General features: G+C 32.5%; 3 protein-coding genes across 4 annotated transcripts; 2 read left to right on the top strand and 1 right to left on the bottom strand.

The window, feature by feature from the left end:
- Positions 1-2356: 2356 nt before the first annotated feature.
- On the top strand, positions 2357-4435 carry kin17 (kin17 DNA and RNA binding protein). The gene is made up of 3 exons (XM_033338199.2): positions 2357-2501; positions 2942-3380; positions 3471-4435. Exons 2-3 carry the CDS (start codon positions 2975-2977, stop codon positions 4244-4246), a joined length of 1182 nt encoding a protein of 393 aa, XP_033194090.1. The 5' UTR covers positions 2357-2501; positions 2942-2974; the 3' UTR covers positions 4247-4435.
- A 406-nt stretch (positions 4436-4841) lies between these two features.
- On the top strand, positions 4842-7999 carry LOC117158832 (protein KRI1 homolog). Of its 2 annotated transcripts, XM_076621341.1 has the most exons (8): positions 4842-4981; positions 5062-5226; positions 5300-5388; positions 5459-5851; positions 5915-6682; positions 6747-7010; positions 7084-7241; positions 7317-7999. In XM_076621341.1, the coding sequence occupies exons 2-8, from the start codon at positions 5115-5117 to the stop codon at positions 7948-7950; spliced, it is 2418 nt and encodes an 805-aa protein (XP_076477456.1). In that variant the 5' UTR covers positions 4842-4981; positions 5062-5114; the 3' UTR covers positions 7951-7999. The 2 variants fall into 2 exon arrangements, with proteins under 2 accessions (XP_076477456.1, XP_033194057.1); XM_033338166.2 differs by having other exon boundaries at positions 4842-5226.
- Positions 8000-9649: 1650 nt separating this feature from the next.
- On the bottom strand, positions 9650-12684 carry LOC117158880 (uncharacterized). Its single transcript, XM_033338255.2, has 7 exons — positions 12366-12684; positions 11754-12022; positions 11281-11466; positions 10494-10743; positions 10212-10280; positions 10030-10119; positions 9650-9898 (listed from the first exon to the last, which is right to left on the bottom strand). Exons 1-7 carry the CDS (start codon positions 12660-12662, stop codon positions 9788-9790), a joined length of 1272 nt encoding a protein of 423 aa, XP_033194146.2. The 5' UTR covers positions 12663-12684; the 3' UTR covers positions 9650-9787.
- Positions 12685-13079: the final 395 nt, after the last annotated feature.

Genomic DNA, 13079 nt, shown 5'->3' with positions numbered 1-13079 from the left:
TAATAATTCCGGTAGGTTTTGGCCGAGTCGGTTCATCGAGCCGCGCACGAGCTTACCATCCCACCAAGCTAACGGATACGTATATGCATAAGAGCGGGCCATGAACTCGAGAATTCGAAGGCCCGACTGATCTAACACCTCCGTCAACTATTAAGAAACGAGAAAATCCTTGATCCGCTCGCTGGAAACGAGATTCGTGCCTCAGATTAATCAGTTTAGTCTTCGGTTAACTCCACTATAGTTCGCCAATTATTACGTTTGACGAGTTATACAAAATCACGTAACAATAGTTTATTAGCGAATTTTTCGTGCGCTTTTATATCTTTATGACGATAATTAAATAAATGGAACTTATACACTGTATATATTATACGCTAAATATCATAATAAATATTCTACTTTGAATATTTTACATATTTCTGTATATTACATGTACTGTGTACATTTCTACATTTTTAAATATCCCATAAATGCAATAAAAGCCCGCAACCTCATAACAAGTCATCTTTTATTTGTGATAATTATTTAAAATCTGCATCTATTCGATACGCCGTACAAGAATAACATAGTAGCGCTCGTAAATAATTCCCCATGAAATAAATAAGCATTTCATATTACTTATAATCGCTTATATATTCTTCATATTTGAAGATCATTCGCTTACTGAAATCCTCGACGAACTCGAATAACGCCTGTATGTATGCACATTGCGCATCACGAGTGCATTCTCGTAGAATACGGTTTTGTTTTCACGTGCAACGTGATAGTTCGTCTCGCATACGTGTTATCTGGTGACTTTATCGTAGTTACCGATCTTTGCATGCGTTTCGTGCCATTTTCGTTCGATCGGAACGGATAATCGAGAACATATAAATGTCTGTAAATAGATCTGTTTAACATTCGGAGGCAAGAAAGTGAAAATACTTCGTAGCAAAAGTATTGGAATCTTCGTCGTACACCATCGTAGAACAAGCAGGCGAAGGATTTTATTTTTTTTCGATCTTTTATTATAATTATACTTAAATATCGATTAAATTTACAAGTACGTTTACAACACTCGACGTTAAGACTAGATACTATAATTGTATCGCAATCTGCGTATGAAACAATTTCAACCAGATCCCTATTTAGGATTCGTTAAACTTCGTGCAGGAAGCGTGTCTTATCATTCTCTGCCATAATTGCTAATTTCCCAGCTATCATGCCGCTATAATCAAGATTACGTCGACTGGTTAAGTTCAAGTTCGCGCTGGTTCGAAATAGATGCTCTATATTCGGCCTTCGGAAGTACGATCAAAAGTTTCGAATTCGAGCGTATTACATGTGTACGTGCATGCACATTTCTGCTACAAAGTGTGTAGCGCCAAAATACGCGGATCGTAAAACGCGCCATATTCGAAAAAGACAAAAACATGACTTTCACCTGTAATCCTCAATTACGTTATGCCAATGATCATGTCGATAAAGTAGATACGATCATAATCTCATCAGTAGATAAAATTTTTATAGTATCTATGTATAACAATAAATTTAAAAATATTGTACGATATATTGAAATAAAATTTGAAAGTTTTCTTTTTTTGTATTTAAAAATGTATGCGATCCATGACTACGTGAAGACATCAAGTTCTTTATCATTCTCGACTCGGAAATAATTCGACAGTGATTTGCTACCAATCCTATGAAATGTACTGTACTTCAATGCGTGAAGAATTGTTTGCATGCTACATTTACGCGTCGTACATAGCACATTGTGTCTGGTCTATTGCCAAAGTGCAATATGAAATTGAACTTAGAGTCGGGTGGCGTAGTACCAGGAGCGAAGTTACAGATTACGTGTTACTACGAGTATGTGGTTACTTAATGATCGATTAAATTTACACGTTCCTGCGAGAATGTTAGAAATTGGCGAGTCTAGAATCGATTAATCGTAGGCGTGTATTGCGTATAAATTAAGTAGAGTCCTTAGATGATGGTTCCTATTTTATAACTTTAAAGATGTTCAGATGAGAAGTACAAGACTTAAACATGATTTACAGCCTTATGTACATATGTATATGTATTGTATTGAGTAAAAAATTCCAAATATACAAAATACAGCACTTTTAATTTTTTAATTACATTGTTTATTATTCCACTATATTAATACAACATTTTCATTAACCTAAAGTTTTTTTCTTTAATTTCAATTATATCTTTATTAATATATACTTTTTAAAAATACATTTCTTTTATTATTCAAATCATTTTATAATAACAAATGTTACCTACGGTCGGTAAATTATTAAAACATTGATTAAGTACCTCGTCTGTGGTATAGATGTCTCTATAGCATTTTTAACAGTGCTCCAAAAATTACCAATATTATGGAGATGTGTTAAATAACCTATTATAAATTTTTATATTTATGTGAAAGATATTTTTCTTAATGTTATAATATTGCATAGTTTTCCGATATACAGAATATGAAAGACATTTAACAATTTGTTGAAAAAGCAAGGGTAATGATATTATATTAGAATTTATAACTACAATCTGCAACAACTTTTTCCTCGCAAAACAGTGTTTTTAATTTAATAGTACAGTCTGATACAGACTACGATCATATAAACAGGTTCTGACACTCCCTAGGGAAAACCGTCCGAAAATTGAATCGTGAAAAATCAACATAGAATGCAACAAACTTTTCGTTCTGCGTGATAGACAGAGATAAGTAAAACATTTCTGTCTCTGTCTGAGACATTGATAGTATGTGACGCATGCGCACAACGAGAATCTTATTGTCTTCCATTTTGATTTTTCATGACTCAGTCGTCGGACATTTCCCTTCTGTATCCGGCTGCTTTTGGAATATCGGTGTAAAAACCTGTTTATATGATCGTATTCCAAAACTCTTTTTATAATTATGATACAGTTTGATTGAACTTCGTCAATTAATCAGTTATAGTAGATCAATTCACTGCCGATTAAGAAAATGGGTAAACACGAAGTGGGAACACCAAAGTACATTGCTAATAAAATTAAGGCAAAAGGCTTGCAAAAATTGAGATGGTATTGTCAAATGTGTCAGAAACAGTGCAGAGACGAAAATGGATTCAAGTGTCATACCATGTCAGAATCTCATCATAGACAGCTATTACTATTTGCTGACAATGCATCCCGGTATATGGATCAATTCTCAAAAGAATTTTCTCATGGTTACTTAAACTTGTTGAAAAGACAATTTGGTACCAGACGTGTACCAGCTAATCGAGTTTATCAAGAATATATCTCAGATAGAGGACATATACATATGAATGCTACAATCTGGCTTACGTTAACTGCATTTGTTAAATGGCTTGGACGTACTGGCCAATGTGTTGTTGATGAAACAGAAAAGGGTAATTTTAATAAGTGTGATATTTTATATGTTCTGTAAAAGACAAGAAATATCAATTATTCTTTCTAATCATTGATTTCTCTGTCCTTAGGTTGGTACGTAACATATATCGACAGAGATCCAGAAACATTAGCAGCTCAAGAAAGGAAAGCTAAAAAGCAAAAAATGGATAAAGATGACGAAGAAAGGATGATGGAGTTCGTAGAAAAACAAGTAGAAAAGGGTCAGCAAGAAAGTAACGGACAATCTGAAACTGTTAAAGAGCCGTTAACACGAGTTGACAATGATACACCACTAGTTCTTAACATGAAAATAAATAAAAAGCCAAAACTGCTTCCTATTATAAAAATAGAAAAAGCAGATAAAGGTTCAACTAGTACTGAATCAGTCTCTATGATTTCGAATATAAAATCCGAGGAATCAAGTAAGGGGTATATGGACAAAGAAACAAGGTCAATAAAATCAGAAAAACATACATCTAAATATAGCAAAGATGAAGATAGTAGAGAAGGATGGTTAAGAGAGGGTTTGATGGTGAAAGTAATTACTAAGACTCTTGGAGACAAATATTACAAGTCTAAAGGAATAGTTCAGTCTGTTGAAAAATCCAACTTTGTTGGGAAGGTCAAACTGAAATCGCCTGAAGAAGTCGAGAATCACGTTATAAAATTGGATCAGGAATATCTAGAAACCGTAATACCCGCCTTTGGAAAGCCGGTCATGATTCTTTGGGGAAAATACAAAGGCATGATGGGTGTAGTATATAAACTTCACATTGAAAGTTACAGTATTGATGTAAAATTAGAAAGGGATGACATTATTGTAAAAAATTTACCGTATGAACAAATTTGCAAATATATGATATGATTATTAGATGAGATATGTTATTTATAACATGATATTTATAACAATATATCTTGGTTAGCATATGATAAAGTAAAACATTATTGTTTCACTTGTATTTTAAAGATTTTTAATATTTATTGTAATATTGTTTAAATATTCCATTTGTATTCTGTATATATGTGTATATAATAAAATTTATATGTAACTTTAGTCTGTGCTAATTGATAGATCAAAATAATGTATATACTATGTATAGTCACTTAAATACCTAAAAGAGCACCTGTGTACAAAGTTTACAGCAAATGTTTAAAAAGCGTTTTTATGTACATTTATGTATTTTCCAAATAAAACTGATTTTTTAAATTATATTTGTCAATATATATGTTTATATTTACATTAAATAACTAAATTAATTAAAAATTATAACATTAATATATATATGACTAAGTATTTTGGAGATTAGAATAGTTTTAATGAACATATAACCTCTTAATTAATAGAATAAAAAAAAAATAATAATTTTATAAAATTTTCTTATGTTGATATAAAAATTGTTTACTTATTTTTCAATAAGATAATGATTTAATATATTTTATTTCAAGAATAAAAACTTTTTATTAAGTCCCTAAGCAGAGGAAGGCGACATATGGCTTTTCGTTTCTCGATAAGATAACCTCCATACCATTTTATTCTGGTATTCTGGTATTGTATATTGTATATGCTGTCAGAAGAACAATTTTTATCTTTCGTAATTTGGTAAATTTCACTTATAAAGAAAGTAACACTTTTTTATAATTATTTTACATCAAGAATTAATGAAGTATTGTATGTTATAGAAATCGAATGTATAATATATAATTGTTCACTTAAATTTCTAATACTTAACATAATGATTACTTTATTTAACGGTAATAATTCTGATTCTGATGAAGAATTAAAAATAAATACGGATTATGCTAAAAACTATAACAATTGGCGGCAGAAGGAAGAATTAAATAAGTGTAAGTACATATAACTGACTTATAACCTCATGCATTAATGGATATTTTTGTCTAACAATCCAATATATTTCAGTAAAAACAAAATACGGAGACGTTAATGACGATACAAACTTAGATGAGAGTTCTGACAGTGAGAGTTCTTCTGAAAAAGAAGAAGAAAATGTATAATACAATATTTTACAAATATAACAAAATTCTGTATTATTTTATTAATTACATTTTTCTTTCATAGGAGCTGACACAGCAATTTGATAAAGATTTTTATAAGACACTAGCTCTTTTAAAAAATAAAGACCCAAAAATTTATAACCAAAATGTAACATTTTTTGATGATACTAATAAGGCACAGGAAGTATATATTGAAAAGAAGAAGCAAAAAACTAAAAAAGAAAAAGCTATTTTTCTGAGAGATTATGAAAGGAACATTATCGTGGAAAGGGAAGGGAAATTTAGCGACAGTGAGGATGAAAGTATACTCAAAAAAGATAAAGCAGAAACTAAACAAATCACATATGCACAAGAGCAAAAAGAACTAAAAGAAAGTTTCAAAGGCGCATTGCACGACGAGGAAGAGGAAGATGATTTGCTAAAACCGAAAACCAAATCTGAAAGTGAAAAAGCAAAAGTAAGCTGCTCTTGATCACTTCTTATTTTTTGTAACAAAACTGATGTTATGTTTATTATTTAGGAAGAGGCAGATTACAAGGAATGGTTGAAAGGACAAAGGACAAATATAAATGAAAATGAGCAGCAGGTACTTAAACCTCTGCGTGATTTTTGGTCTAGCTCTAATTTAGATGCTAATGAGAAATTCTTAAGGGATTATGTGCTTAATGATAAATATCTAGATAAAAATACGGGATCGGATGACGACGAAGATGACAATGAAGGCAGAAACTACGTAATTCACGACAGTGATGAGAATTTGTCAGAAGATGAGAAAAACATTGAAAAGCAAGAAGAATTTGAGCTTAAATATAATTTTAGATTTGAAGAACCTGATCAGGAATTTATTAAACGGTATCCGCGTAGCATGGAGAATTCTTTAAGAAGGAAAGATACTCGTAGAGCCGAAAAGAGAGCAGAGATAAAAAAGAGGAAAGAAGATGAGAAATTAAGGAAACAAGAGGAACTTAAGCAGTTGAAAGCATTAAAGAGAAAAGAAATCGAAGAAAAAATAGAGAAATTGAAGGAAATTACAGGGAATGACGATATTCAATTTAATGATATTGATTTGGAGGGTGATTTTGATCCTGCCAAATATGATCAAAAAATGAATCAAATTTTTAATGACGATTACTATGCGGTTCCCGAGGGGAATGCTAAGCCCGAGTTTCAAGATATTGACGAGGAACTAGGAATCGAGGATACCTGGGATAATTATGATCCAAATACAGAAAATTTGGCAGATGAAGATGGATATGAAGGACCGCATTGCGAGGATCCAGAATTTAATGTAATTGATTTATATTAATTATTTTTATTCCAAGAAAATAAACCAAAATTACATATAATTTCAGATGGATGCGGATTATAATCCATTGAAAAGAGTTCAGGAAGAAATGGAAATGGATTCTAAAAGAAGAAAACGTAGACGAAAGTCTAAGTTTGCAGAACTCATAGCAAAAGAAAAGCCGAAATTTGATCCCCAACAACATAAATCTTATGAAGAATATTTCGATAAGTATTACTCGTTGGATTACGAAGATATGATTGGTGACATACCATGTAGATTTAAATACAGAGAAGTTGTGCCAAACGATTATGGTTTGAGCATAGAAGAGGTAAGTAAATATTAATATTATTTTTAACGACTTTATTTTTCTGTAAGACACCTTACTACGTCCTTTTTATTAGATATTGATGGCCGATGATAAAGAATTGAATAAATGGTGTTCCTTGAAGAAAGCTCTTCAGTACAGACCAGAACATGCTGAACTAAATGACGTCCAAATGTATAAACAGAAGGCCAAGAACGAGGCACTTAAAAGAAAGATACTTACAAGTCTATACAAGTAAGGCAAGAAGGATGGAAATTTTTTAAACTGATTTCGTACTATTTACTACAAACTGTATTTAACATTTTTCAGGGAAGCCGAGGATGACGAAGAGGGAGACAAAAAAGAGATCGCAACTACTACCAGCGTTAATGAAAGCATAGAAACAAAAAAGAAGAGACGAAAGAAGAAGAAAAAGATACAAGACGATCAGAACGATTCAGCCACTGTCGAGATTAATCACGAAACATCTAAATATAACAAACAATCTAATGAAAGTGATGAAAAAATAAAAAATAACGTTAATGTAACAGAAGAAAAATCAAAGAAACATGTGAAATGTGAAAAGCGGAAGCCAGAGGAACAGCGTGAGCAGCCAAAGAAAAAGAAGCTAAAGATTAATAAGGTGGAAGAATCTATAAATTCCACCGAAAATAAAATTCACGAAGAAGAAAAAACTACAGACGAACCTATCGATAAAGAATTTTCATCTAGAAAGAAAGTTAGTGATCAAAATCACGAGTCAAATGTCAAACATTCGAAAAAAACAAAATTAAAGGAGAAGATGATGAAGAAGAAGCTCGACAAAAAGAAGAAGAAGAATGGGGCAAAGGACGAAAAAATTAGTAGTGACATTGCTTCATTAAATCCGGAAAGATTAAAGGTATATGGAATAAATCCAAAGAAACTGAAAAACAAATTGAAATACGGAAAGAAGAAACAATAACTATGTCATATTGTAAATATAAATATGTACATATAATTTGTTATTATAATCGACTATCTTTATATTCCCCGCTTTCTTACGCCGCCGTGCGCGCCCTGTTCAATATCAATAAACATGCGGGGTAAACGTTTGGCGAGGATACGATGTGATCGAATACCCGCACCCTCAAGTAGGAGTGTCCTGTTGTTAGGGTAAATCCGTTTCGACATGATAAACGACGTTTGCGGATTATTAGAATCGTAGCAGCCTGTTTGAGTTTACTTTTCTAAAATCTCCATCTTAATCCATACCATATGCCTTGGTCAAGAAAATCTATCTCTCTGTTTCCGTTCAATGAAAATCAGCCATCGATATTAAACAAATATTAACACTATTATTATTATTGTTATATTGTTTTGCAAAATTATTATTAAGAAATTATATTTCTTAAATTTATATAAAAAGAATAAATTTGCTTTTAAAACTGACGTTAAAGAAATTATAATATTTTTTATAAAATACATACATGTATGTAGAGTAGAAAGGAAGACAATGTAATATTTGTCAGTTAGAATAAAATTCGAAATTTAAAATTAATGATACGCTTTTGTACATTATATTATACATGCAGACATACACTATCGTGGATTCGATCGCATTGACTGGAATAATTTAATCGGCAACAAAGCCCAGATATCTCTTACGAATGTTAGTTAACGAGAGGGGAGAGGATTAGGGATGACACGGTACTTGCACCCATCTAAACTGGTCTCTCTGTCCCCTTGGGTACAATATATCAATTCTCCTAGCCCCACCAGTATTCCACGGTAGCAGGTGGCTCCTGACGGCTACGCTCGTTCGCACCCTTAATTCTCAATTAATGTTATACCCGTTGTAAACGTGTATTTTATCCGTACCGCGTAAGTTGCAATACTAAAATGAACTACATAAACACATACACACAAAATAAAAAGAAAAGAAAGAAAAGCTATATCGCGACGAATGAATAACGAGAATTAACAAAGGAGTACAGAGATCAGACAGAAAAGTTTGGAATATAATTTACCAACTGCTTTCATTTTATCGAAGAAAAAGGTTTTGTGATATTTTAGGAAGATGTTTAACGTAAAATCGAAACGTGAAATTGTGTTTAAATTGCGGATATTTTCTGACGAAAAATACGTTTGTTTGAGTCGAAAGTGATCGAAACTAGACTCCACGGTTAATGCAAATTTCTTTTCTTTTCCTCCTATCCAATTACTTGAAAATATTACGTGGTAATACAATTTTGGAAGCTTTCATTTTTTACTAAAATCACGCAGAGTTTCGAAAATTTGAAAGTCAGTAGAAAAACATTGTAGTTTCATCTCTGAATATTTCATTTTAGATTCTTCGAAGAGTAATTTAATTCAGATTTCCAAGACTGTTTAATCGCTATTTTCGCTAAGTAAAAATCGGTTAGGGGTTGTTCGAAGAAGTAGCTATTTTCACCGAATTACGAGCTATCCAGTTTCAAGATTACCAAATTTCACGGGCTAACGCCTCCATCTGGAATCGTATAGGGCGTACCAGGGGGTAGTGTAATTGAGGTATCATCCCTGTCCACGTCCTAATTGGCGGAAAATTGTCAGGGCGAATATCCGAGTAACTTGGTGAAGAAATTTGAGTTCAAGATACTATTTTGGTGCTTTCGACGAATTTATCATTTTTTGCCGGAAAATTCAACTTACAATTCGATTTATAATCGATGAAAACAATTCGTAACTTTATTAATTGATATTATATGATATTAATAAAAGAACTGAGAGAAATTGGATTTAACTTTAAGTCGAGTACAATTTCCACCGAAATACATTTCTTAGAATAAAATCTCATTGGATTCATTGTTCAGAGTTTTCGCGGTTTGTGACTTCGTCACATCGCCCACTTGTATCATAATTATCAGATACGTGGTAATCGTTCCAATGACCTGAAAAAACAAATGTTAATTAAAGAATGATATAACTCACTAACAGCTATATATTAAAATTGAAATGAAATTTAAAATTATAGCTTGTAAATTCTAAATTCTATTTCTTATTTAATTAAAGGTCCATGTACTGCTTGAATAAACGTGTGGTCCAGGTTGAAATATCCACGAGCCGTGAATACCACCGGATTTTGTATCAGTTGTAGGGTGAAATTTCGAACCTAAAAATGTCATTTTTCATTTGAATTTAGTGGATGTGTTTTTTTTTTATAATCTTACAACATACCTTTTTATATATGTCTTGAATATTTACCTCTGCTCGAAATTCGTTGCTGGTGGATGGTTCGTACAGGTCGCAAATAACATCGCCCATAATTGTTACCTGTGAACAATTAATAATAGGAATTTCCATGTTTTTTCATTTCTTTCAACTATTTTAATCTTGCACGATTTTAGATATATATTTTGAGAAACATATTTAAATAATACTTTTCTCTCTCTTTTTTTTTAATATTCTTCTATGTTCATTAACACCTTTAAGCTTTCAAACGTTTATCGATGTGTATCGATAGTTTCTTCTGATAAAATGCTGTACCTCTGAGTTCGTTTTAGCACAAACGTGATTCACATGCAAGATTTGCGACGCGTAAACTAGGAACCAGCAAATCACGGAGACCAGTTCTTTTATAAGTTCATCCATGGTCAGATCCAGCCATATAATTCTGTACAATATGTAGAGGAAAGTAATGGTGAAGATAACCGATGTGATCATCAGCAACAGAATCTGCATGCCGAACGCGTCATTCACGACTTTCACGATCTTGATTATCTTTAGATGCATTTGCCTTTTCGAAAAAAATGTATGTTCGTATGAATGAATAATTTAATATTGTCAAAACTATTTATCGCATAGTCTCGTCTTAAAAAAACTGAAATTTATATTATATTTCGTTCTTAAAAATTGACGTTTAATACTTTCCTCGATATTAAATTATCCATCGAAGTAAAACCTAATCTATTTCTTTTCTACGGTTTTATCTGTCTGCTGTAAAGACTAAATTTGAAGAATTTCGGGACGATATATTTACCGCAGTGCAGTTAAATTTCCTGATACATTCCAACTGTACAATTCGACAGAAACGTTTCTCCTCAAATATTTCAAACGAAAAGTTCTTTATCGATTTTAACAATTTTTAACAATTTTGTAAGATCGCTGCGAAAATGCAAACGCGCAATCTCCAATCTTCTCTCACGCGTTATATCAAATATTCTTATTAAACAATTTTCTACTATCTCTTGCCACGCTAGACAGATTAACGTATAACATATGAGAAACGATACAGAGAACGTTATGTGGTTTTCCGCTCAACGCAGAATCTCACTTTATTGATCTTATCTTGTTCGTGTTTCCATGGCTCCCTTGTTCATTCCTAAACGACCAGAATTTATTGTTCTCGAAATCGTTCTTCGTCTGTAGAAATCTTTTATGCAATGACGATTCCGGTGTCATCGTGACCAACATACTATGAAGCAATTGATTCAGTTGGTGAAGCTTCAACCTCAAGCACCTACATTTTATACATTGTATTTTTTATGGTTTCATTGGAACACTATCATAGTAGAACTCTATTTATCGTAATTTGTGACGTAGTAAATGGTTCATCATTGTCACGGTTCTCGTTACTAGCGGATGATTCTTTATAGACGATAACGCATAAGTATAATTGGAACGAGTTCACTTAATCGAACACTGATTAAAATTTCATTTCTATAAATGGAATTCTACCGTGATTAAATATTTTGGAATATTTGAATAATTGAATAATTAATCGTTTTTGAATATTTGGTTTCATACGTGACCCAAAAGCCGAAGGTAGCGCTGGAAACGTAGATGACTACGAATGGAACGTGGGCTACCAAGGAAAGGCACAGTTTCATCATCGTTGGCGTGGATGTTGCAAAATGCCATTTGGAAGTGACTGCGACGAAAACGACTGTGATAAATCCGTAAACCACGAATTCCTTTATCTGATACATGAACAGCGTACGATACATTCGTGGCAATCCTATTCTTTCCATTGCTTGATCGTTCGTTTCTACAAGTGCGATCAAAGTACGTAATTTCTAGAAGACGAAAGACGTATTAAAATTACGAATAAATTAACCGGTCGTATGGTATTGGAACTTCGACTCTTTAAAACTATCTCGGATGAAAATTTACTGCTGTACATATTATTTTTTCTTTTTTTTTTCAATTGAGAAATATAGATATATTAGATATATATCTAATCCAAAATAAAAATATAACACGGTCAATCTGAAAGTAATTATCGAGTGTTTCTAATCTACCGAATTTCAAAACTGGTGCCCCATAACATCCGAAAAATATGACACAGGTGTATCGTGTCTTCCCCTGTGGTCTTTGTATTTAAAATAAAACTTTTTCGAAACAAAGCGCTCAATTTACCTGCGCATTTAATCTGCTGGCGGCGATCAACGTGCTTAACGTCCAAAGATTCGCATAAATCAGTAATTTGAACGCGACTCGACTTAAGCTGAGCATGCTAATTATATAATATTTATTGAAATAAGGTACCATTAATATACCAACGACATTAACCAGTATCAAAACACACAGGGTGTACGCGTACTCTATCAGTTTCGATGGTTTTTTGCTAAAAACGTCACTGATGCCCATCCCGAAAAGAAAATTCATCACTAACGACGGCACTATGGTTTGCCTGAGAGTTTTCGGTTTGAACATCGCGGATCAAAGTCGCGAGAACTTTAACAGTGGATAAACTTGAACACTCTACTTCTTTGCCATCCTTTCGGAATAGTTTTGAAGGATCATTATCGTGTCACGAATGTTAAATAGGCTGCTAAGTAATAACGAGCACAACAATTGCCTGCTCGTATCTGGATCGATATCGTTACGAGGATGAAATTGCTATGAGGAACAGTTAATGACGAGTCTATAGAATGAAATTGCGTATAGTAGAACTGTCTGATTAATATCGCAAAAGTAAGAATATTACTGTTGGGAAAGTGAAGGATATGATCTTATGCAATGTTTTTTTTCAATGTTTGCAATGAATAAAAAGAATTATACCGATTTTTGAGAATAATGTGGAGCACCTGGAATCCAAGGTGTGCAAATGACACTGATGATAATAATTGG

The sequence above is a fragment of the Bombus vancouverensis genome, chromosome 9 (assembly GCF_051014615.1).
Source record: "Bombus vancouverensis nearcticus chromosome 9, iyBomVanc1_principal, whole genome shotgun sequence".
In the NCBI taxonomy this organism is placed as follows: domain Eukaryota; kingdom Metazoa; phylum Arthropoda; class Insecta; order Hymenoptera; family Apidae; genus Bombus; species Bombus vancouverensis.
This window is presented reverse-complemented; position numbering and strand designations above follow the sequence as displayed.

Coding starts and splice junctions, on each gene's coding strand:
- LOC117158832 (XM_076621341.1), top strand. CDS start 5,115: ATGATTACTTTATTTAACGGTAATAATTCTGATTCTGATGAAGAATTA. Junction 5,227..5,299: donor GAAGGAAGAATTAAATAAGT/GTAAGTACATAT, acceptor AATATATTTCAG/TAAAAACAAAATACGGAGAC. Junction 7,011..7,083: donor ATGGTTTGAGCATAGAAGAG/GTAAGTAAATAT, acceptor CCTTTTTATTAG/ATATTGATGGCCGATGATAA.
- kin17 (XM_033338199.2), top strand. CDS start 2,975: ATGGGTAAACACGAAGTGGGAACACCAAAGTACATTGCTAATAAAATT. Junction 3,381..3,470: donor TGTTGATGAAACAGAAAAGG/GTAATTTTAATA, acceptor CTCTGTCCTTAG/GTTGGTACGTAACATATATC.
- LOC117158880 (XM_033338255.2), bottom strand. CDS start 12,662: ATGTTCAAACCGAAAACTCTCAGGCAAACCATAGTGCCGTCGTTAGTG. Junction 10,120..10,211: donor GCAACGAATTTCGAGCAGAG/GTAAATATTCAA, acceptor TGACATTTTTAG/GTTCGAAATTTCACCCTACA. Junction 9,899..10,029: donor ACCACACGTTTATTCAAGCA/GTACATGGACCT, acceptor TTGTTTTTTCAG/GTCATTGGAACGATTACCAC.